This window comes from Musca autumnalis, unplaced genomic scaffold (genome assembly GCF_047663935.1).
Source record: "Musca autumnalis isolate F117 unplaced genomic scaffold, ASM4766393v1 scaffold_4, whole genome shotgun sequence".
NCBI classification, from domain to species: Eukaryota; Metazoa; Arthropoda; class Insecta; order Diptera; family Muscidae; genus Musca; species Musca autumnalis.
In genome coordinates this window covers 232,089,760-232,116,862 of record NW_027411977.1, presented here as the reverse complement: position 1 = coordinate 232,116,862, position 27,103 = coordinate 232,089,760, and the positions used below count along the sequence as shown (strand labels likewise).

General features: G+C 29.3%; 1 protein-coding gene across 1 annotated transcript; it reads left to right on the top strand.

Annotated features, from left to right (window-relative positions):
• Window positions 1-18,688: 18,688 nt before the first annotated feature.
• LOC141402485 (peritrophin-48) lies at window positions 18,689-25,907 on the top strand. Its single transcript, XM_073983943.1, has 3 exons — window positions 18,689-18,799; window positions 24,476-25,056; window positions 25,113-25,907. The coding sequence occupies exons 1-3, from the start codon at window positions 18,793-18,795 to the stop codon at window positions 25,905-25,907; spliced, it is 1,383 nt and encodes a 460-aa protein (XP_073840044.1). The 5' UTR covers window positions 18,689-18,792.
• Window positions 25,908-27,103: the final 1,196 nt, after the last annotated feature.

Genomic DNA, 27,103 nt, shown 5'->3' with positions numbered 1-27,103 from the left:
TAAACATGGATTTTTTAAATAATTTTTTCCAAGGACTTCTAGAGCAATAAACGTGGATTTTTTAAATAATTTTTTCCAAGGATTTCTAGAGCAATAAACGTGGATTTTTTAAATAATTTTTTCCAAGGACTTCTAGAGCAATAAACGTGGATTTTTTAAATAATTTTTTCCAAGGACTTCTAGAGCAATAAACGTGGATTTTTTAAATAATTTTTTCCAAGGACTTCTAGAGCAATAAACGTGGATTTTTTAAATAATTTTTTCCAAGGACTTCTAGAGCAATAAACGTGGATTTTTTAAATAATTTTTTCCAAGGACTTCTAGAGCAATAAACGTGGATTTTTTAAATAATTTTTTCCAAGGACTTCTAGAGCAATAAACGTGGATTTTTTAAATAATTTTTTCCAAGGACTTCTAGAGCAATAAACGTGGATTTTTTAAATAATTTTTTCCAAGGACTTCTAGAGCAATAAACGTGGATTTTTTAAATAATTTTTTCCAAGGACTTCTAGAGCAATAAACGTGGATTTTTTAAATAATTTTTTCCAAGGACTTCTAGAGCAATAAACGTGGATTTTTTAAATAATTTTTTCCAAGGACTTCTAGAGCAATAAACGTGGATTTTTTAAATAACTTTTTCCAAGGACTTCTAGAGCAGTAAACGTGGATTTTTTAAATAATTTTTTCCAAGGACTTCTAGAGCAATAAACGTGGATTTTTTAAATAATTTTTTCCAAGGACTTCTAGAGCGATAAACGTGGATTTTTTAAATAATTTTTTCCAAGGACTTCTAGAGCAATAAACGTGGATTTTTTAAATAACTTTTTCCAAGGACTTCTAGAGCAATAAACGTGGATTTTTTAAATAACTTTTTCCAAGGACTTCTAGAGCAATAAACGTGGATTTTTTAAATAATTTTTGCCAAGGACTTCTAGAGCAATAAACGTGGATTTTTTTTTAATAATTTTTTCCAAGTTCTGTAGCCCTTAATTTCCCCTACTTTGCTTTCGTTCCCAATTCAAGTTCTTGGCCATTTGCAAAACTGTTTAGCCTTCATTGTCTGATAGTCGAACGTAATGCTGACTCATGTAGCCGAGACATTAGACGTATAAAGATAAAATTCTGGGAAATATTTGTTTAGAGAATCATGTTTTGTTTTTCGTATAAAATAAAATTCTGTCTATAAATTATTATTTGTTATTGTTTTTAATACTTCTTGACCGACAATGACGCCTATAATTTCTTAGAAGAGTTCCAGTGAATTCAATTATCACTGAGATACTAGACTGATTCTAAATGGGAAGCGAAATTCTACCTTTTTAGATAGGGAAATTAATTTGGGGAGGAGGGCGATGATAAAAGCTTTCGTCTATTTCTTGGTATTCGGTTTCATTCTTAATTGAATTATTTAGAAATATTTTCAAGGTTAGTAATAATCAGTGTTACAGCATATTATTGAGTTATTGGGCGCTAGTAAGACAAGCACTAGTGGCGCCTACCGATAAAATAAAAACCTGAAAGCTTGATAACAAATTACTAAAAAGGTCAGGTTAAAAAATCCACGTTTATTGCTCTACATGTGGATGGAAAAAATTATTTAAAAAATCCACGTTTATTGCTCTACAGGTGGATGGAAAAAATTATTTAAAAAATCCACGTTTATTGCTCTACAGGTGGATGGAAAAAATTATTTAAAAAATCCACGTTTATTGCTCTACATGTGGATGGAAAAAATTATTTAAAAAATCCACGTTTATTGCTCTACATGTGGATGGAAAAAATTATTTAAAAAATCCACGTTTATTGCTCTACAGGTGGATGGAAAAAATTATTTAAAAAATCCACGTTTATTGCTCTACAGGTGGATGGAAAAAATTATTTAAAAAATCCACGTTTATTGCTCTACATGTGGATGGAAAAAATTATTTAAAAAATCCACGTTTATTGCTCTACATGTGGATGGAAAAAATTATTTAAAAAATCCACGTTTATTGCTCTACAGGTGGATGGAAAAAATTATTTAAAAAATCCACGTTTTTTAAAATCATTTTTTCCAAGGACTTCTGGAGCAATAAACGTGGATTTTTTAAAATCATTTTTTCCAAGGACTTCTAGAGCAATAAACGTGGATTTTTTTAAATAATTTTCTTCAAGGACTTCTAGAGCAATAAACGAGGATTTTTTAAATAATTTTTTCCAAGGACTTCTAGAGCAATAAACGTGCATTTTTTAAATAATTTTTTCCAAGGACTTCTAGAGCAATAAACGTGAATTTTTTAAATATTTTTTTCCAAGGACTTCTAGAGCAATAAACGTGGATTTTTTAAATAATTTGTTCCAAGGATTTCTAGAGCAATGAACGTGGATTTTTTAAATAATTTTTTCCATGGAATTCTAGAGCAATAAACGTGGATTTTTTAAATAATTTTTTCCAAGGACTTCTAGAGCAATAAACGTGGATTTTTTAAATAATTTTTTCCAAGGATTTCTAGAGCAATAAACGTGGATTTTTTAAATAATTTTTTCCAAGGATTTCTAGAGCAATAAACGTGGATTTTTTAAATAATTTTTTTCAAGGATTTCTAGAGCAATAAACGTGGATTTTTTAAATAATTTTTTCCAAGGACTTCTAGAGCAATAAACGTGGATTTTTTAAATAATTTTTTCCAAGGACTTCTTGAGCAATAAACGTGGATTTTTTACATAATTTTTTCCAAGGACTTTAGAGCAATAAACGTGGATTTTTTAAATAATTTTTTCCAAGGACTTTAGAGCAATAAACGTGGATTTTTTACATAATTTTTTCCAAGGACTTTAGAGCAATAAACGTGGATTTTTTAAATAATTTTTTCCAAGGACTTTAGAGCAATAAACGTGGATTTTTTAAATAATTTTTTCCAAGGACTTCTAGAGCAATAAACGTGGATTTTTTAAATAATTTTTTCCAAGGATTTCTAGAGCAATAAACGTGGATTTTTTAAATAATTTTTTCCAAGGACTTCTAGAGCAATAAACGTGGATTTTTTAAATACGTTTATTGCTCTACAGGTGGATGGAAAAAATTATTTAAAAAATCCACGTTTATTGCTCTACAGGTGGATGGAAAAAATTATTTAAAAAATCCACGTTTATTGCTCTACATGTGGATGGAAAAAATTATTTAAAAAATCCACGTTTATTGCTCTACATGTGGATGGAAAAAATTATTTAAAAAATCCACGTTTATTGCTCTACAGGTGGATGGAAAAAATTATTTAAAAAATCCACGTTTATTGCTCTACATGTGGATGGAAAAAATTATTTAAAAAATCCACGTTTATTGCTCTACATGTGGATGGAAAAAATTATTTAAAAAATCCACGTTTATTGCTCTACATGTGGATGGAAAAAATTATTTAAAAAATCCACGTTTATTGCTCTACATGTGGATGGAAAAAATTATTTAAAAAATCCACGTTTATTGCTCTACATGTGGATGGAAAAAATTATTTAAAAAATCCACGTTTATTGCTCTACATGTGGATGGAAAAAATTATTTAAAAAATCCACGTTTATTGCTCTACATGTGGATGGAAAAAATTATTTAAAAAATCCACGTTTATTGCTCTACATGTGGATGGAAAAAATTATTTAAAAAATCCACGTTTATTGCTCTACATGTGGATGGAAAAAATTATTTAAAAAATCCACGTTTATTGCTCTACATGTGGATGGAAAAAATTATTTAAAAAATCCACGTTTATTGCTCTACATGTGGATGGAAAAAATTATTTAAAAAATCCACGTTTATTGCTCTACATGTGGATGGAAAAAATTATTTAAAAAATCCACGTTTATTGCTCTACATGTGGATGGAAAAAATTATTTAAAAAATCCACGTTTATTGCTCTACATGTGGATGGAAAAAATTATTTAAAAAATCCACGTTTATTGCTCTACATGTGGATGGAAAAAATTATTTAAAAAATCCACGTTTATTGCTCTACATGTGGATGGAAAAAATTATTTAAAAAATCCACGTTTATTGCTCTACATGTGGATGGAAAAAATTATTTAAAAAATCCACGTTTATTGCTCTACATGTGGATGGAAAAAATTATTTAAAAAATCCACGTTTATTGCTCTACATGTGGATGGAAAAAATTATTTAAAAAATCCACGTTTATTGCTCTACATGTGGATGGAAAAAATTATTTAAAAAATCCACGTTTATTGCTCTACATGTGGATGGAAAAAATTATTTAAAAAATCCACGTTTATTGCTCTACATGTGGATGGAAAAAATTATTTAAAAAATCCACGTTTATTGCTCTACATGTGGATGGAAAAAATTATTTAAAAAATCCACGTTTATTGCTCTACATGTGGATGGAAAAAATTATTTAAAAAATCCACGTTTATTGCTCTACATGTGGATGGAAAAAATTATTTAAAAAATCCACGTTTATTGCTCTACATGTGGATGGAAAAAATTATTTAAAAAATCCACGTTTATTGCTCTACATGTGGATGGAAAAAATTATTTAAAAAATCCACGTTTATTGCTCTACATGTGGATGGAAAAAATTATTTAAAAAATCCACGTTTATTGCTCTACATGTGGATGGAAAAAATTATTTAAAAAATCCACGTTTATTGCTCTACATGTGGATGGAAAAAATTATTTAAAAAATCCACGTTTATTGCTCTACATGTGGATGGAAAAAATTATTTAAAAAATCCACGTTTATTGCTCTACATGTGGATGGAAAAAATTATTTAAAAAATCCACGTTTATTGCTCTACATGTGGATGGAAAAAATTATTTAAAAAATCCACGTTTATTGCTCTACATGTGGATGGAAAAAATTATTTAAAAAATCCACGTTTATTGCTCTACATGTGGATGGAAAAAATTATTTAAAAAATCCACGTTTATTGCTCTACATGTGGATGGAAAAAATTATTTAAAAAATCCACGTTTATTGCTCTACATGTGGATGGAAAAAATTATTTAAAAAATCCACGTTTATTGCTCTACATGTGGATGGAAAAAATTATTTAAAAAATCCACGTTTATTGCTCTACATGTGGATGGAAAAAATTATTTAAAAAATCCACGTTTATTGCTCTACATGTGGATGGAAAAAATTATTTAAAAAATCCACGTTTATTGCTCTACATGTGGATGGAAAAAATTATTTAAAAAATCCACGTTTATTGCTCTACATGTGGATGGAAAAAATTATTTAAAAAATCCACGTTTATTGCTCTACATGTGGATGGAAAAAATTATTTAAAAAATCCACGTTTATTGCTCTACATGTGGATGGAAAAAATTATTTAAAAAATCCACGTTTATTGCTCTACATGTGGATGGAAAAAATTATTTAAAAAATCCACGTTTATTGCTCTACATGTGGATGGAAAAAATTATTTAAAAAATCCACGTTTATTGCTCTACATGTGGATGGAAAAAATTATTTAAAAAATCCACGTTTATTGCTCTACATGTGGATGGAAAAAATTATTTAAAAAATCCACGTTTATTGCTCTACATGTGGATGGAAAAAATTATTTAAAAAATCCACGTTTATTGCTCTACATGTGGATGGAAAAAATTATTTAAAAAATCCACGTTTATTGCTCTACATGTGGATGGAAAAAATTATTTAAAAAATCCACGTTTATTGCTCTACATGTGGATGGAAAAAATTATTTAAAAAATCCACGTTTATTGCTCTACATGTGGATGGAAAAAATTATTTAAAAAATCCACGTTTATTGCTCTACATGTGGATGGAAAAAATTATTTAAAAAATCCACGTTTATTGCTCTACATGTGGATGGAAAAATTATTTAAAAAATCCACGTTTATTGCTCTACATGTGGATGGAAAAAATTATTTAAAAAATCCACGTTTATTGCTCTACATGTGGATGGAAAAAATTATTTAAAAAATCCACGTTTATTGCTCTACATGTGGATGGAAAAAATTATTTAAAAAATCCACGTTTATTGCTCTACATGTGGATGGAAAAAATTATTTAAAAAATCCACGTTTATTGCTCTACATGTGGATGGAAAAAATTATTTAAAAAATCCACGTTTATTGCTCTACATGTGGATGGAAAAAATTATTTAAAAAATCCACGTTTATTGCTCTACATGTGGATGGAAAAAATTATTTAAAAAATCCACGTTTATTGCTCTACATGTGGATGGAAAAAATTATTTAAAAAATCCACGTTTATTGCTCTACATGTGGATGGAAAAATTATTTAAAAAATCCACGTTTATTGCTCTACATGTGGATGGAAAAAATTATTTAAAAAATCCACGTTTATTGCTCTACATGTGGATGGAAAAAATTATTTAGAAAATCCACGTTTATTGCTCTACATGTGGATGGAAAAAATTATTTAGAAAATCCACGTTTATTGCTCTACATGTGGATGGAAAAAATTATTTAAAAAATCCACGTTTATTGCTCTACATGTGGATGGAAAAAATTATTTAAAAAATCCACGTTTATTGCTCTACATGTGGATGGAAAAAGTTATTTAAAAAATCCACGTTTATTGCTCTACATGTGGATGGAAAAAATTATTTAAAAAATCCACGTTTATTGCTCTACATGTGGATGGAAAAAATTATTTAAAAAATCCACGTTTATTGCTCTACATGTGGATGGAAAAAATTATTTAAAAAATCCACGTTTATTGCTCTACATGTGGATGGAAAAAATTATTTAAAAAATCCACGTTTATTGCTCTACATGTGGATGGAAAAAATTATTTAAAAAATCCACGTTTATTGCTCTACATGTGGATGGAAAAAATTATTTAAAAAATCCACGTTTATTGCTCTACATGTGGATGGAAAAAATTATTTAAAAAATCCACGTTTATTGCTCTACATGTGGATGGAAAAAATTATTTAAAAAATCCACGTTTATTGCTCTACATGTGGATGGAAAAAATTATTTAAAAAATCCACGTTTATTGCTCTACATGTGGATGGAAAAAATTATTTAAAAAATCCACGTTTATTGCTCTACATGTGGATGGAAAAAATTATTTAAAAAATCCACGTTTATTGCTCTACATGTGGATGGAAAAATTATTTAAAAAATCCACGTTTATTGCTCTACATGTGGATGGAAAAAATTATTTAAAAAATCCACGTTTATTGCTCTACATGTGGATGGAAAAAATTATTTAGAAAATCCACGTTTATTGCTCTACATGTGGATGGAAAAAATTATTTAAAAAATCCACGTTTATTGCTCTACATGTGGATGGAAAAAATTATTTAAAAAATCCACGTTTATTGCTCTACATGTGGATGGAAAAAGTTATTTAAAAAATCCACGTTTATTGCTCTACATGTGGATGGAAAAAATTATTTAAAAAATCCACGTTTATTGCTCTACATGTGGATGGAAAAAATTATTTAAAAAATCCACGTTTATTGCTCTACATGTGGATGGAAAAAATTATTTAAAAAATCCACGTTTATTGCTCTACATGTGGATGGAAAAAATTATTTAAAAAATCCACGTTTATTGCTCTACATGTGGATGGAAAAAATTATTTAAAAAATCCACGTTTATTGCTCTACATGTGGATGGAAAAAATTATTTAAAAAATCCACGTTTATTGCTCTACATGTGGATGGAAAAAATTATTTAAAAAATCCACGTTTATTGCTCTACATGTGGATGGAAAAAATTATTTAAAAAATCCACGTTTATTGCTCTACATGTGGATGGAAAAAATTATTTAAAAAATCCACGTTTATTGCTCTACATGTGGATGGAAAAAATTATTTAAAAAATCCACGTTTATTGCTCTACATGTGGATGGAAAAAATTATTTAAAAAATCCACGTTTATTGCTCTACATGTGGATGGAAAAAATTATTTAAAAAATCCACGTTTATTGCTCTACATGTGGATGGAAAAAATTATTTAAAAAATCCACGTTTATTGCTCTACATGTGGATGGAAAAAATTATTTAAAAAATCCACGTTTATTGCTCTACATGTGGATGGAAAAAATTATTTAAAAAATCCACGTTTATTGCTCTACATGTGGATGGAAAAAATTATTTAAAAAATCCACGTTTATTGCTCTACATGTGGATGGAAAAAATTATTTAAAAAATCCACGTTTATTGCTCTACATGTGGATGGAAAAAATTATTTAAAAAATCCACGTTTATTGCTCTACATGTGGATGGAAAAAATTATTTAAAAAATCCACGTTTATTGCTCTACATGTGGATGTAAAAAATTATTTAAAAAATCCACGTTTATTGCTCTACATGTGGATGGAAAAAATTATTTAAAAAATCCACGTTTATTGCTCTACATGTGGATGGAAAAAATTATTTAAAAAATCCACGTTTATTGCTCTACATGTGGATGGAAAAAATTATTTAAAAAATCCACGTTTATTGCTCTACATGTGGATGGAAAAAATTATTTAAAAAATCCACGTTTATTGCTCTACATGTGGATGGAAAAAATTATTTAAAAAATCCACGTTTATTGCTCTACATGTGGATGGAAAAAATTATTTAAAAAATCCACGTTTATTGCTCTACATGTGGATGGAAAAAATTATTTAAAAAATCCACGTTTATTGCTCTACATGTGGATGGAAAAAATTATTTAAAAAATCCACGTTTATTGCTCTACATGTGGATGGAAAAAATTATTTAAAATATCCAAGTTTATTGCCCTGCAGGTGGTTGAAAAAAATTATTTAAAAAATCCACGTTTATTGCTCTACATGTGGATGGAAAAAATTATTTAAAAAATCCACGTTTATTGCTCTACATGTGGATGGAAAAAATTATTTAAAAAATCCACGTTTATTGCTCTACATGTGGATGGAAAAAATTATTTAAAATATCCAAGTTTATTGCCCTGCAGGTGGTTGAAAAAAATTATTTAAAAAATCCACGTTTATTGCTCTACATGTGGATGGAAAAAATTATTTAAAAAATCCACGTTTATTGCTCTACAGGTGGATGGAAAAAATTATTTAAAAAATCCACGTTTATTGCTCTACAGGTGGATGGAAAAAATTATTTAAAAAATCCACGTTTATTGCTCTACATGTGGATGGAAAAAATTATTTAAAAAATCCACGTTTATTGCTCTACAGGTGGATGGAAAAAATTATTTAAAAAATCCACGTTTATTGCTCTACAGGTGGATGGAAAAAATTATTTAAAAAATCCACGTTTATTGCTCTACAGGTGGATGGAAAAAATTATTTAAAAAATCCACGTTTATTGCTCTACAGGTGGATGGAAAAAATTATTTAAAAAATCCACGTTTATTGCTCTACAGGTGGATGGAAAAATTATTTAAAAAATCCACGTTTATTGCTCTACAGGTGGATGGAAAAAATTATTTAAAAAATCCACGTTTATTGCTCTACAGGTGGATGGAAAAAATTATTTAAAAAATCCACGTTTATTGCTCTACAGGTGGATGGAAAAAATTATTTAAAAAATCCACGTTTATTGCTCTACAGGTGGATGGAAAAAATTATTTAAAAAATCCACGTTTATTGCTCTACAGGTGGATGGAAAAAATTATTTAAAAAATCCACGTTTATTGCTCTACAGGTGGGTGGAAAAATTATTTAAAAAATCCACGTTTATTGCTCTACATGTGGATGGAAAAAATTATTTAAAAAATCCACGTTTATTGCTCTACAGGTGGATGGAAAACATTATTTAAAAAATCCACGTTTATTGCTCTACAGGTGGGTGGAAAAATTATTTAAAAAATCCACGTTTATTGCTCTACATGTGGATGGAAAAAATTATTTAAAAAATCCACGTTTATTGCTCTACAGGTGGATGGAAAAAATTATTTAAGAAATCTACGTTTATTGCTCTACATGTGGATGGAAAAAATTATTTAAAAAATCCACGTTTATTGCTCTACAGGTGGATGGAAAAAAATATTTAAAATATCCAAGTTTATTGCCCTACAGGTGGATGGAAAAAATTATTTAAAAAATCTACGTTTATTGCTCTATAGGTGGATGGAAAAAATTATTTAAAAAATCCACGTTTATTGCTCTACATGTGGATGGAAAAAATTATTTAAAAAATCCACGTTTATTGCTCTACAGGTGGATGGAAAAAAATTATTTAAAAAATCCACGTTTATTGCTCTACAGGTGGATGGAAAAAATTATTTAAAAAATCCACGTTTATTGCTCTACATGTGGATGGAAAAAATTATTTAAAAAATCCACGTTTATTGCTCTACAGGTGGATGGAAAAAATTATTTAAAAAATCCACGTTTATTGCTCTACAGGTGGATGGAAAAAATTATTTAAAAAATCCACGTTTATTGCTCTACAGGTGGATGGAAAAAATTATTTAAAAAATCCACGTTTATTGCTCTACAGGTGGATGGAAAAAATTATTTAAAAAATCCACGTTTATTGCTCTACATGTGGATGGAAAAAATTATTTAAAAAATCCACGTTTATTGCTCTACAGGTGGATGGAAAAAATTATTTAAAAAATCCACGTTTATTGCTCTACAGGTGGATGGAAAAAATTATTTAAAAAATCCACGTTTATTGCTCTACAGGTGGATGGAAAAAATTATTTAAAAAATCCACGTTTATTGCTCTACAGGTGGATGGAAAAAATTATTTAAAAAATCCACGTTTATTGCTCTACAGGTGGATGGAAAAAATTATTTAAAAAATCCACGTTTATTGCTCTACAGGTGGATGGAAAAAATTATTTAAAAAATCCACGTTTATTGCTCTACAGGTGGATGGAAAAAATTATTTAAAAAATCCACGTTTATTGCTCTACAGGTGGATGGAAAAAATTATTTAAAAAGCCACGTTTATTGCTCTACAGGTGGATGGAAAAAATTATTTAAAAAATCCGCGTTTATTGCTCTACAGGTGGATGGAAAAAATTATTTAAAAAATCCACGTTTATTGCTCTACAGGTGGATGGAAAAAATTATTTAAAAAATCCACGTTTATTGCTCTACAGGTGGATGGAAAAAATTATTTAAAAAATCCACGTTTATTGCTCTACAGGTGGATGGAAAAAATTATTTAAAAAATCCACGTTTATTGCTCTACAGGTGGATGGAAAAAATTATTTAAAAAATCCACGTTTATTGCTCTACATGTGGATGGAAAAAATTATTTAAAAAATCCACGTTTATTGCTCTACAGGTGGATGGAAAAAATTATTTAAAAAATCCACGTTTATTGCTCTACAGGTGGATGGAAAAAATTATTTAAAAAATCCACGTTTATTGCTCTACATGTGGATGGAAAAAATTATTTAAAAAATCCACGTTTATTGCTCTACAGGTGGATGGAAAAAATTATTTAAAAAATCCACGTTTATTGCTCTACAGGTGGATGGAAAAAATTATTTAAAAAATCCACGTTTATTGCTCTACAGGTGGATGGCAAAAATTATTTAAAAAATCCACGTTTATTGCTCTACAGGTGGATGGAAAAAATTATTTAAAAAATCCACGTTTATTGCTCTACATGTGGATGGAAAAAATTATTTAAAAAATCCACGTTTATTGCTCTACAGGTGGATGGAAAAAATTATTTAAAAAATCCACGTTTATTGCTCTACAGGTGGATGGAAAAAATTATTTAAAAAATCCACGTTTATTGCTCTACAGGTGGATGGAAAAAATTATTTAAAAAATCCACGTTTATTGCTCTACAGGTGGATGGAAAAAATTATTTAAAAAATCCACGTTTATTGCTCTACAGGTGGATGGAAAAAATTATTTAAAAAATCCACGTTTATTGCTCTACAGGTGGATGGAAAAAATTATTTAAAAAATCCACGTTTATTGCTCTACAGGTGGATGGAAAAAATTATTTAAAAAATCCACGTTTATTGCTCTACAGGTGGATGGAAAAAATTATTTAAAAAGCCACGTTTATTGCTCTACAGGTGGATGGAAAAAATTATTTAAAAAATCCGCGTTTATTGCTCTACAGGTGGATGGAAAAAATTATTTAAAAAATCCACGTTTATTGCTCTACAGGTGGATGGAAAAAATTATTTAAAAAATCCACGTTTATTGCTCTACAGGTGGATGGAAAAAATTATTTAAAAAATCCACGTTTATTGCTCTACATGTGGATGGAAAAAATTATTTAAAAAATCCACGTTTATTGCTCTACAGGTGGATGGAAAAAATTATTTAAAAAATCCACGTTTATTGCTCTACAGGTGGATGGAAAAAATTATTTAAAAAATCCACGTTTATTGCTCTACAGGTGGATGGAAAAAATTATTTAAAAAATCCACGTTTATTGCTCTACAGGTGGATGGAAAAAATTATTTAAAAAATCCACGTTTATTGCTCTACAGGTGGATGGAAAAAATTATTTAAAAAATCCACGTTTATTGCTCTACAGGTGGATGGAAAAAATTATTTAAAAAATCCACGTTTATTGCTCTACAGGTGGATGGAAAAAATTATTTAAAAAATCCACGTTTATTGCTCTACAGGTGGATGGAAAAAATTATTTAAAAAATCCACGTTTATTGCTCTACAGGTGGATGGAAAAAATTATTTAAAAAATCCACGTTTATTGCTCTACAGGTGGATGGAAAAAATTATTTAAAAAATCCACGTTTATTGCTCTACAGGTGGATGGAAAAAATTATTTAAAAAATCCACGTTTATTGCTCTACAGGTGGATGGAAAAAATTATTTAAAAAATCCACGTTTATTGCTCTACAGGTGGATGGAAAAAATTATTTAAAAAATCCACGTTTATTGCTCTACAGGTGGATGGAAAAAATTATTTAAAAAGCCACGTTTATTGCTCTACAGGTGGATGGAAAAAATTATTTAAAAAATCCGCGTTTATTGCTCTACAGGTGGATGGAAAAAATTATTTAAAAAATCCACGTTTATTGCTCTACAGGTGGATGGAAAAAATTATTTAAAAAATCCACGTTTATTGCTCTACAGGTGGATGGAAAAAATTATTTAAAAAATCCACGTTTATTGCTCTACAGGTGGATGGAAAAAATTATTTAAAAAATCCACGTTTATTGCTCTACAGGTGGATGGAAAAAATTATTTAAAAAATCCACGTTTATTGCTCTACATGTGGATGGAAAAAATTATTTAAAAAATCCACGTTTATTGCTCTACAGGTGGATGGAAAAAATTATTTAAAAAATCCACGTTTATTGCTCTACAGGTGGATGGAAAAAATTATTTAAAAAATCCACGTTTATTGCTCTACATGTGGATGGAAAAAATTATTTAAAAAATCCACGTTTATTGCTCTACAGGTGGATGGAAAAAATTATTTAAAAAATCCACGTTTATTGCTCTACAGGTGGATGGAAAAAATTATTTAAAAAATCCACGTTTATTGCTCTACAGGTGGATGGAAAAAATTATTTAAAAAATCCACGTTTATTGCTCTACAGGTGGATGGAAAAAATTATTTAAAAAATCCACGTTTATTGCTCTACATGTGGATGGAAAAAATTATTTAAAAAATCCACGTTTATTGCTCTACAGGTGGATGGAAAAAATTATTTAAAAAATCCACGTTTATTGCTCTACAGGTGGATGGAAAAAATTATTTAAAAAATCCACGTTTATTGCTCTACAGGTGGATGGAAAAAATTATTTAAAAAATCCACGTTTATTGCTCTACAGGTGGATGGAAAAAATTATTTAAAAAATCCACGTTTATTGCTCTACAGGTGGATGGAAAAAATTATTTAAAAAATCCACGTTTATTGCTCTACAGGTGGATGGAAAAAATTATTTAAAAAATCCACGTTTATTGCTCTACAGGTGGATGGAAAAAATTATTTAAAAAATCCACGTTTATTGCTCTACAGGTGGATGGAAAAAATTATTTAAAAAGCCACGTTTATTGCTCTACAGGTGGATGGAAAAAATTATTTAAAAAATCCGCGTTTATTGCTCTACAGGTGGATGGAAAAAATTATTTAAAAAATCCACGTTTATTGCTCTACAGGTGGATGGAAAAAATTATTTAAAAAATCCACGTTTATTGCTCTACAGGTGGATGGAAAAAATTATTTAAAAAATCCACGTTTATTGCTCTACATGTGGATGGAAAAAATTATTTAAAAAATCCACGTTTATTGCTCTACAGGTGGATGGAAAAAATTATTTAAAAAATCCACGTTTATTGCTCTACAGGTGGATGGAAAAAATTATTTAAAAAATCCACGTTTATTGCTCTACAGGTGGATGGAAAAAATTATTTAAAAAATCCACGTTTATTGCTCTACAGGTGGATGGAAAAAATTATTTAAAAAATCCACGTTTATTGCTCTACAGGTGGATGGAAAAAATTATTTAAAAAATCCACGTTTATTGCTCTACAGGTGGATGGAAAAAATTATTTAAAAAATCCACGTTTATTGCTCTACAGGTGGATGGAAAAAATTATTTAAAAAATCCACGTTTATTGCTCTACAGGTGGATGGAAAAAATTATTTAAAAAATCCACGTTTATTGCTCTACAGGTGGATGGAAAAAATTATTTAAAAAATCCACGTTTATTGCTCTACAGGTGGATGGAAAAAATTATTTAAAAAATCCACGTTTATTGCTCTACAGGTGGATGGAAAAAATTATTTAAAAAATCCACGTTTATTGCTCTACAGGTGGATGGAAAAAATTATTTAAAAAATCCACGTTTATTGCTCTACAGGTGGATGGAAAAAATTATTTAAAAAATCCACGTTTATTGCTCTACAGGTGGATGGAAAAAATTATTTAAAAAGCCACGTTTATTGCTCTACAGGTGGATGGAAAAAATTATTTAAAAAATCCGCGTTTATTGCTCTACAGGTGGATGGAAAAAATTATTTAAAAAATCCACGTTTATTGCTCTACAGGTGGATGGAAAAAATTATTTAAAAAATCCACGTTTATTGCTCTACAGGTGGATGGAAAAAATTATTTAAAAAATCCACGTTTATTGCTCTACAGGTGGATGGAAAAAATTATTTAAAAAATCCACGTTTATTGCTCTACAGGTGGATGGAAAAAATTATTTAAAAAATCCACGTTTATTGCTCTACAGGTGGGTGGAAAAATTATTTAAAAAATCCACGTTTATTGCTCTACATGGGGATGGAAAAAATTATTTAAAAAATCCACGTTTATTGCTCTACATGTGGATGGAAAAAATTATTTAAAAAATCCACGTTTATTGCTCTACATGTGGATGGAAAAAATTATTTAAAAAATCCAAGTTTATTGCCCTACAGGTGGATGGAAAAAATTATTTAAAAAATCCACGTTTATTGCTCTATAGGTGGATGGAAAAAATTATTTAAAAAATCCAAGTTTATTGCCCTACAGGTGGATGGAAAAAATTATTTAAAAAATCCACGTTTATTGCTCTATAGGTGGATGGAAAAAATTATTTAAAAAATCCAAGTTTATTGCCCTACAGGTGGATGGAAAAAATTATTTAAAAAATCCACGTTTATTGCTCTACATGTGGATGGAAAAAATTATTAAAAAAATCCACGTTTATTGCTCTACAGGTGGATGGAAAAAATTATTTAAAAAATCCACGTTTATTGCTCTACATGTGGATGGAAAAAATTATTTAAAAAATCCAAGTTTATTGCCCTACAGGTGGATGGAAAAAATTATTTAAAAAATCCACGTTTATTGCTCTATAGGTGGATGGAAAAAATTATTTAAAAAATCCAAGTTTATTGCCCTACAGGTGGATGGAAAAAATTATTTAAAAAATCCACGTTTATTGCTCTATAGGTGGATGGAAAAAATTATTTAAAAAATCCAAGTTTATTGCCCTACAGGTGGATGGAAAAAATTATTTAAAAAATCCACGTTTATTGCTCTATAGGTGGATGGAAAAAATTATTTAAAAAATCCAAGTTTATTGCCCTACAGGTGGATGGAAAAAATTATTTAAAAAATCCACGTTTATTGCTCTATAGGTGGATGGAAAAAATTATTTAAAAAATCCACGTTTATTGCTCTATAGGTGGATGGAAAAAATTATTTAAAAAATCCAAGTTTATTGCCCTACAGGTGGATGGAAAAAATTATTTAAAAAATCCACGTTTATTGCTCTACATGTGGATGGAAAAAATTATTTAAAAAATCCACGTTTATTGCTCTACAGGTGGATGGAAAAAATTATTTAAAAAATCCACGTTTATTGCTCTACAGGTGGATGGAAAAAATTATTTAAAAAATCCACGTTTATTGCTCTACAGGTGGATGGAAAAAATTATTTAAAAAATCCACGTTTATTGCTCTACAGGTGGATGGAAAAAATTATTTAAAAAATCCACGTTTATTGCTCTACATGTGGATGGAAAAAATTATTTAAAAAATCCACGTTTATTGCTCTACAGGTGGATGGAAAAAATTATTTAAAAAATCCACGTTTATTGCTCTACAGGTGGATGGAAAAAATTATTTAAAAAATCCACGTTTATTGCTCTACAGGTGGATGGAAAAAATTATTTAAAAAATCCACGTTTATTGCTCTACAGGTGGATGGAAAAAATTATTTAAAAAATCCACGTTTATTGCTCTACAGGTGGATGGAAAAAATTATTTAAAAAATCCACGTTTATTGCTCTACAGGTGGATGGAAAAAATTATTTAAAAAATCCACGTTTATTGCTCTACAGGTGGATGGAAAAAATTATTTAAAAAATCCACGTTTATTGCTCTACAGGTGGATGGAAAAAATTATTTAAAAAATCCACGTTTATTGCTCTACAGGTGGATGGAAAAAATTATTTAAAAAATCCACGTTTATTGCTCTACAGGTGGATGGAAAAAATTATTTAAAAAATCCACGTTTATTGCTCTACAGGTGGATGGAAAAAATTATTTAAAAAATCCACGTTTATTGCTCTACAGGTGGATGGAAAAAATTATTTAAAAAGCCACGTTTATTGCTCTACAGGTGGATGGAAAAAATTATTTAAAAAATCCGCGTTTATTGCTCTACAGGTGGATGGAAAAAATTATTTAAAAAATCCACGTTTATTGCTCTACAGGTGGATGGAAAAAATTATTTAAAAAATCCACGTTTATTGCTCTACAGGTGGATGGAAAAAATTATTTAAAAAATCCACGTTTATTGCTCTACAGGTGGGTGGAAAAATTATTTAAAAAATCCACGTTTATTGCTCTACATGGGGATGGAAAAAATTATTTAAAAAATCCACGTTTATTGCTCTACAGGTGGGTGGAAAAATTATTTAAAACATCCACGTTTATTGCTCTACATGTGGATGGAAAAAATTATTTAAAAAATCCACGTTTATTGCTCTACATGTGGATGGAAAAAATTATTTAAAAATCCACGTTTATTGTTTTAGAGGTGCATGGAAAAATTTATTTAAAAAAATCCACGTTTATTGCTCCATAGGTGAATGGAAAAAATTATTTAAAAAATCCAAGTTTATTGCCCTATAGGTGGATGGAAAAAATTATTTAAAAAATCCACGTTTATTGCTCTATAGGTGAATGGAAAAAATTATTTAAAAAATCCACGTTTATTGCCCTACAGGTGGATGGAAAAAATTATTTAAAAAATCCACGTTTATTGCTCTATAGGTGAATGGAAAAAATTATTTAAAAAATCCACTTTTATTGCTCTATAGGTGGATGGAAAAATTTATTAAAAAATCCAAGTTTATTGCCCTATAGGTGGATGGAAAAATTTATTTAAAAAATCCAAGTTTATTGCCCTACAGGTGGATGGAAAAAATTATTTAAAAAATCCATGTTTATTGCTCTATAAGTGAATGGAAAAATTATTTAAAAAATCCACTTTTATTGCTCTATAGGTGGATGGAAAAATTTATTTAAAAAATCCAAGTTTATTGCTCACATGTGGATGGAAAAAATTATTTAAAAAATCCACGTTTATTGCTCTACATGTGGATGGAAAAAATTATTTAAAAAATCCACGTTGATTGCTCTACAGGTGGATGGAAAAAATTATTTAAAAAATCCATGTTAATTGCTCTACATGTGGATGGAAAAAATTATTAAAAAAATCCACGTTTATTGCTCCACAGGTGAATGGAAAAAATTATTTAAAAAATCCACGTTTATTGCTCAGCATGTGGATGGAAAAAATTATTTAAAAAATTCACGTTTATTGCTCTACATGTGGATTGAAAAAATTATTTAAAAAATCCTCGTTTATTGCTCCACATGTCGATGAAAAAAATTATTTAAAAAATCCACGTTTATTGCTCTACATGTGGATGGAAAAAATTATTTAAAAAATCCACGTTTATTGCTCTACATGTCGATGAAAAAAATTATTTAAAAAATCCACGTTTATTGCTCTAAAAAATCCATTGTCATCCATTTGAGGATTTTCTTAAGAATTTTTTGTTATTTCATAAAAAATTTTTGTTTGTTCATTCAAAAAATTTTGCCCTTAATCTTATCGTAATAAAAAAGATAAATAAAATTATGATTTCATTAATTCTATATCACCTATGCCATGTGTATGCATAGCTCGATATTGATTTTGGCTAATTTAATAAATAAAAATAAGATATCTAATCCTAATCATATGTCACCTTTAATGCATTCTATAAAAGGCAAATTCTGTTCAATTAATTAAATCAGTCACTGCGAAACTTAATAACGGTTAATACTAAACCCGAAAGTGAAAACAAAAAACGCGATATAAAAACGTCCCCTTACAACGCCCCTTCTTGCTAAAGAAAAAAATACTATGATGGGTGAGTGTATAAAGAAAATTGGAATTTATTATATAAGGAAGGGGTTGCAACGCAAAAATTGAAATCAAAGAGCAGTACAAATGTGGATTATGACTATAAAAAAGGCAAAAGGAGTCCTGCTATTGTGGATTATCAGAAAAGGAACTTGGTTATTTCAACACCTAACTATGGAAGTAAATTTTTGGTAAAAAGGAAAGCAATCTCAAAATTGCCGGTGGAATTTCAGTGCTATATATCATACCTAGCTATTGCTATTGTGTGGTGGCCTATAGTGAAATTTGCTGCAGAATATTTTTTTCATTGACACCATCCTTTTTAAATAGAAAATTCTGGGTGTTGTTTATGTAATTCTGCAAAAGAACAAAATAACCTTAAAAATAATTTTTATGTCTCGTTTCCAATTTGGAAGCGAATTTACAATGAGATTTCTTACAGATAGTGAATTCTTTTGTTCGATGACTTATAGTGAAATTTGATGTAGAAGATTTTTTCCCTTAACCCTCTTCCCCTGCAGTGGGTCCTTATGGGAGATATCTCTCCCGCTTGGAATATGGTACTAAATAACACTAGAAAATTAATTATTTTTTTGATGGCCATATTGAGGCAGATATTACTGTGGTATATATCATATATATAGATTTCTTGTGTAAGGCGACTTATAGTGAAATTTGATGTAGAATATATTTGCCTTTGATAAAATTCCTCTAAAAGGTAATATTAGCGTAGATTTTGATGTTTATATAAAAAAATCTTTAAAAATAGTTTATTTTTTTATTTATACAAATTAAAAGCGGTATTTTCGAGATATTCGTCATAGATAGAGATTTCTTTTGTTCAGTGACTTCTCTTGAAATTTGATCCTGAAGATTTTCTTCCTTTGCTCCCTACCCCTACAATGGGTCCTTATGGGAGATATCTGTCCAACTTGGAATGTGGTACTAAAATAACTCTAGAAAAATAATTATTTTTTGATGGCCATATTGAGACAGTTATTGCTGTGGTATATATCATATATAGAGGTTTCTTGTGTAAGCCGACGTATAGTAAAATTTGATGTAGAATATATTTGCCCTTGATAGAATTCCTCTAAAAGGTAAAATTAGCGTAGATTTTAAAGTTTATATGAAATAATCTTTAAAAATAGTTTATTTTTTATTTATAAAAATTAAAAGCGGTATTTCCGAGACATTCGTCATAGATAGAGATTTCTTTTATTAGGTGACTTGCAATGAAATTTGATGCAGAAGATTTTCTTCCTTTACTCCCTTCCCCTACAATGGGTCCTTATGGGAGATATCTGTCCAACTTGGAATATGGTACTAAATAACACTAGAAAATTAATTATTTTTTGATGGCCATATTGAGGCAGATATTGCTGTGGTATATATCATATATATAGATTTCTTGTGTAAGGCGACTTATAGTGAAATTTGATGTAGAATATATTTGCCTTTGATAATATTCCTCTAGAAGGTAATATTAGCGTAGATTTTGGTGTTTATATAAAATAATCTTTAAAAATAGTTTATTTTTTATTTATACAAATTAAAAGCGGTGTTTTCGAGATATTCGTCATAGATAGAGATTTCTTTTATTTAGGTGACTTGCAATGAAATTTGATGCAGAAGATTTTCTTCCTTTACTCCCTTCCCCTACAATGGGTCCTTATGGGAGATATCTGTCCAACTTGGAATATGGTACAAACATAACTCTAGAAAAATAATTATTTTTTTATGGCCATATTGAGAGAGGTATTGCTGTGGTATATATCATATATAGAGATTTCTTGTGTAAGGCGACTTATAGTAAAATTTGATGTAGAATTTTTTGTCCTTTGACATTGTACTCCTAAAGTAAGACTTTGTGGGAGATTTTGGATTAATTTTAAAAATATACAAAAAATAATAAAAAAATATCAAAAAATAAGTTCCCAATTAGAAACCGATTTTTCACGGATATATATTATAGCTAGGTACTGCCTGCCTTTAGTGACCCATAGCGAAATTTGATGAGGAATATATTTCCCTTTGATACAATTCCTGTAAAAGGTAATATTAGTGTAGATTTTGAGTTTTTTATGAAATATCCCTTTAAAATAGTTTATTTAGTGTACATACAAATTAAAAGCGCTATGTCAACAATATTCATCATAGATAGAGATTTCCTTTGTTCAGTAACTAGTATTGAAATTTGATGCAAAAGATTTTCTCCCTTATCACCATCCCCCTACAATGAGGCTTTAAGGGAGATATTTGTCCAACTGGAAAAATAAAATAAAAAGTGATTACACTTATTTAAGGTGTCCATATTAATACCGCTATTTCCATGATATATATCATAGCCACGGATTTTACTTCTTTGGTGACCTATAGTATAATTTGATGTATAATATTTTCCCCTTTGGGACTAACCTCCTAAAAAAAGCTTTTGTGGGAGATTTACAATTAATTAGGAAAAAACTATATTTAGCAAAAAAAATCTCTTGTCTTCAAGACAAATTTGAAACTGATATTTCACTAATATATATATCAAAGCTACCAATTTCTCTTCTTAGGTCTTTTATAGTAAAATCTGACGTAGAATATTTTCTTCCTTAACATCATTGCCCTACAGTGAGGTTTAATGGGAGATTTTGTCGCAATTTGAAAAATAGTCAGAAAATACTTACAAAAATTATTTTTTATATACCCAAATTGGATGCGTTTTTTCTATTATATATACCACAAATAGAGATTTCTTTAATTCTGAAACTTATAGTGAAATTTGCCACAGAATATTTTTTTCTTTGGTACCATTCCCCTTCAGTGAGGTTTAATGGGAGATTTTGTCGCAAATTGAAAAATTGCATGAAAATACCTACAAAATTAACTTATTTTTTATATAATCAAATTGGAAGCGATATTTCAATGATATATACCTCATATCCAAATTTCTTATGTTCATTGAATTGTAATGAAATCTGACGTAGAATATTTTCTTCCTTAACATCATTCCCCTACAGTGAGGTTTAATGGGAGATTTTGTCGCAATTTGAAAAATAGTCAGAAAATACTTACAAAAATTATTTTTTATATACCCAAATTGGAAGCGTTTTTTCAATGATATATACCACAAATAGAGATTTCTTTAATTCTGAAACTTACAATGAAATTTGCCACAGAATATTTTTTCTTTGGTACCGTTCCCCTGCAGTGAGGTTTAATAGGAGATTTTTCGCAAATTGAAAAATTGCATGAAAATACCTACAAAATTAATTTATTTTTTATATAACCAAATTGGAAGCAATATTTCAATGATATATACCTCATATCCAAATTTCTTATGTTCAGTAAATTGTAATGAAATCTGACGTAGAATATTTTCTTCCTTAATATCATTGCCCTACAGTGAGGTTTAATGGCAGATTTTGTCGCAATTTGAAAAATAGTCAGAAAATACTTACAAAAATTATTTTTTATATACCCAAATTGGAAGCATTATTTCTATGATATATACCACAAATAGAGATTTCTTTAATTCTGAAACTTACAATGAAATTTGCCACAGAATATTTGTTTCTTTGGTACCGTTCCCCTACAGTGAAGTTTAATGGGAGATTTTGTCGCAAATTGAAAAATTGTATGAAAATACCTACAAAATTAATTTATTTTTTATATAACCATATTGGAAGCAATATTTCAATGATATATACCTCATATCCAAATTTCTTATGTTCAGTAAATTGTAATGAAATCTGACGTAGAATATTTTCTTCCTTAACATCATTCCGCTACAATGAGGTTTAATGGGAGATTTTGTCGCAATTTGAAAAATAGTCAGAAAATACTTACAAAAATTATTTTTATATACCCAAATTGGAAGCGTTTTTTCTATGCTATATTCCACAAATAGAGATTTCATTAATTCTGAAACTTATAGTGAAATTTGCCACAGAATATTTTTTTCTTTGGTACCATTCCCCTACAGTGAGGTTTAATGGGAGATTTTGTCGCAAATTGCAAAATTGCATGAAAATACCTACAAAATTAATTTATTTTTTATATACCCAAATTGGAAGCGATATTTCAATGATATATACCTCATATCCAAATTTCTTATGTTCAGTGAATTGTAATGAAATCTGACGTAGAATATTTTCTTCCTTAACATCATTGCCCTACAGTGAGGTTTAATGGGAGGTTTTGTCGCAATTTGAAAATTATTCAGAAAATACTTACAAAAATTATTTTTTATATACCCAAATTGGAAGCGTTTTTCTATGATATACACCACATATCGAGATTTCTTTAATTGTGAAACTTATAGTAAAATTTGCCACAGAATATTTTTTTCTTTGGTACCGTTCCCCTACAGTGAGGTTTAATGGGAGATTTTGTCGCAAATTGAAACATTGCATGAAAATACCTACAAAATTAACTTTTTTTATATAATCAAATTGGAAGCGATATTTCAATGATATATACCTCATATCCAAATTTCTTATGTTCAGTGAATTGTAATGAAATCTGACGTAGAATATTTTCTTCCTTAACATCATTGCCCTACAGTGAGGTTTAATGGGAGATTTTGTCGCAAATTGAAAAATAGTCAGAAAATACTTACAAATATTATTTTTTATATACCCAAATTGGAAGCGATATTTCTATGATATATGCCACAAATAGAGATTTCTTTAATTCTGAAACTTATAGTGAAATTTGCCGCAGAATATTTTTTTCTTTGGTACCATTCCCCTACGGTGAGGTTTAATGGGAGATTTTGTCGCAAATTGAAAAATTGCATGAAAATACGTAAAAAATTAATTTATTTTTTATATACCCAAATTGGAAGCGATATTTCTATAATATATATCGCATATAAAGATTTCTTATGTTTAGTGACTTATAGTGAAATTTGACGTAGAATATTTTCTTCTTTGGTACCATTCCCCTATATCGAGGTTTAATGGGGGATTTTGCCGAAATTTTTAAAATTTTAATGAAAATGTTTACAAAAATTATTTATTTGTTATATACCCAAATTGGAAGCGATATTTCAATGCTATGTACCACATATAGAGATTTCTTACTTTCAGTGACTTACAGTGAAATTTGATGCGGAATATTTTTTTCTTTGGTACCATTATACTAGGGTGAGCCGAAATGGCGATTTTGCCGCAAATTGAAACATTACATCAAAATACCTACAAAATTAATTTATTTTTTATATATAGATATTGGAACCGATATTTCTATGGTATATACCACATATAAAGATTTCTAATGTTCAGTGACATATTGTAAAATCTGATGCAGAATATTTTCTTCTTTGGCACCATTCCCTTACAATGAGATCCAAGGGGAGATTTTTCCGCAAATTGAAAAATATTTGAAAAATACTTTAAAAATAATTTATTTTTTATATACCCAAATTGGAAGCGATATTTCTATGATATATACCACATATAGAGAATTCTTTAATTCTGAAACTTATAGTGAAATTTGCCACAGAATATTTTTTTCTTTGGTACCATTCCCCTACGGTGAGGTTTAATGGGAGATTTTGTCGCAAATTGAAAAATTGCATGAAAATACGAACAAAATTAATTTATTTTTTATATAACCAAATTGTAAGCGATATTTCTACGATATATACCTCCATTTTTATTATTTATTTATTTTTTATTTTTCTTTTCAGGCAAAAATCTTTACCTTGGCCTTGCCCTATTTATGGCGGTCTCCTTAAATACCGCCATGGCTGCCTATAATGTCACCCACTATTGTCAACTTGTTCAAACTGGCACCAAATTGCCAAGTTTAGATGATTGTCAAACCTACTACACCTGTTTGGCCGATGGCAGCTATCAGGAATCGAGCTGTTTAACCGCACAATCGTTTGATAAGAATGCCCAAGCTTGTAAACCTGCATCTACGGTTCCTTGCACCGCTGGCGTTGAAAATCCATGCGAAAATCAACAAGTTAACACATGGGTACAGGATCCCCAAGATTGTACCAAATGGATGTATTGTAAAAATCAAAAGGTGGATGGCGGTGGTAGCTGTCCCGATGGCCAATACTTTAGTAATGAAAAGGTTGCCTGTATTTACGGCAAGTGTACCAATAGCAACGATGATGATGACGGTGATGGTTTAACAGAAATTGCCAACCTGTGCGAATTGATGGCCAATAATGTTTTCTTTGGCGATTTTGAAGAATGTAATGCCTGGCATAAGTGTATCGATGGTAAAATGACCAATGGAACATGTAATTCAGGTTTGGTAAGTCATCGTTGGCCTTTTTAAAGTATTTATCTCATCATCAGGTTTTTCTTTAGGTCTATAATACAGCCAAGAATATGTGCTTGAAAAATGATGGTACCATGTGCAGTCGGGTCGGTTCAAATGCCGTTCCTCCCTCTGATCCCTGTACAAGTGATGATGAAGGCACTTATAAGGGTGACGCTGCTGTATGTTCTGTCTATTATCAATGTAGCTCAGGATCATGGGAAAAACTCCAGTGTGATACTGGCTATTATTATGACAGAATTTCGCTACGTTGTGAGCCCCGCCAACAAGCCGTAGCCACTGAAGGTTGTGATCGTTGTGAATTTGCCACCGTCACCTGGGTCAATCAAGTTGATTCGACTTGTCAAACCTATTCAACATGTAATTCGAACGGTGTCGCTTACCCCAATGGTGATGGTGAATGTAAAACAGATTACTTCTTTAATGAACAATTGCAAGTTTGCATTAGCAATGCCACTTTGGACAGTTATCGTGACAATAATGGTGCCTGCTACGATCCTAGTGCTGTTCCCACAACTATTGCACCTACTACTGAACCTACCACAGAAGGTGGTAATAATGGAAATGGTGGTTCTACTACTGATGGTGATGGTGGTAATACTGATGATGGTGTTAGTGGTGTTACTACCGAATCTGGTGCTACTAATGAACCTGGAGATGATTCTACTACTGAAGGCGGTAATACTGGTGAAGGTGGTAATACCGATGATGGTACCGACACAACTGCTGAAAATTCCACTGATGAGACAACTGAAAGTACTGATACTCCCGAAGGTGAGGCAACTGAAACAACTGATGAAACACCTGAGGATGATGAGGAATAAGTTTACAAACACACAAAATAAACAACAAATGTTTGTTGTTCTTCATAGAGTTTTAAAATAAAAATTGAATAATTCAAAAATATGACTTCAAATTATTTAATCCTTGAGTAAAATTTATCAAAGGTAAAAGTATTGATTTTAAATTAATTTAAAAAAAAATCAAAATTTCAATAAATATTTCTGTTAGATATGGCATAGCTAGGGATTTGATTTTTCCCTTGAAAATCGCGTTCTAAAATAAAAAATGGAGAGATTTTGTTGAAATTTTGAAAAAGTTTAAAATAAAAAAAAAATTATTTTTTTAAATACCAATCTTGCAGGCAATATTTCAATGTTATATATCACAGATAGAGATTTCTTTTGTTCGGCGACTTATAGTAAAATGTGATGTGGAACATTTTTTCCATTGACACCCTCCGCCTACAATATGACCTAATGGGTGATATTAGCCCAATATGGAAAATATTACTAAATAACTCAATAATTTTTTTTTTCAAATATCCATATTGAAACTGTTATTTCTGTGATATCTATCATGGATAGAGATTCCTTTTGTTCGGTGACTTATGGTGAAATTTAATCTAGAATATTTTCTCCTTTAATACCCCCTCCCTAAAATAAAATCTAATAGGTGATATCTGATTACTTTGAAAACAAAAATACTAAAACACTCTAAAAGAAATTTTAATTTTTATTATAGCCATTTTCAAAGAGATATTTCTATGATATATAATACAGATAGAGATTTCTTTTGTTCTGCGACTTATAGTGAAATTTGATGTGGAACATTTTTTCCATTGACACCCTCCGCCTAAAATATGACCTAATGTGTGATATTAGCCCAATATGGAAAATAGTATTAAATAACTCAATAAAAATAATTTTTTTTTTTAAATATCCATATTGAAACTGTTATTTCTGTGATATCTATCATGGATAGAGATTCCTTTTGTTCGGTGACTTATATTGAAATTTAATGTAGAATATTTTCTCCTTTAATACCCACCCCCTAAAATATAATCTAATAGGTGATATCTGATTAATTTGAAAAAAAAAAATACAAAAACACCCTAAAAGAAATTTTAATTTTTATTATAGCCATATTTAAAGAGATATTTCTATGATATATAATACAGATAGAGATTTCTTTTGTTCTGTGACTTATAGTGAAATTTGATGTAGAATATTTTCTCCTC

Bases quoted from the DNA above. Each gene is read 5' to 3' on its own strand.
- LOC141402485 (XM_073983943.1), top strand. The intron at 25,057-25,112 runs GTAAGTCATCGT...GTTTTTCTTTAG, and splicing joins GAACATGTAATTCAGGTTTG to GTCTATAATACAGCCAAGAA.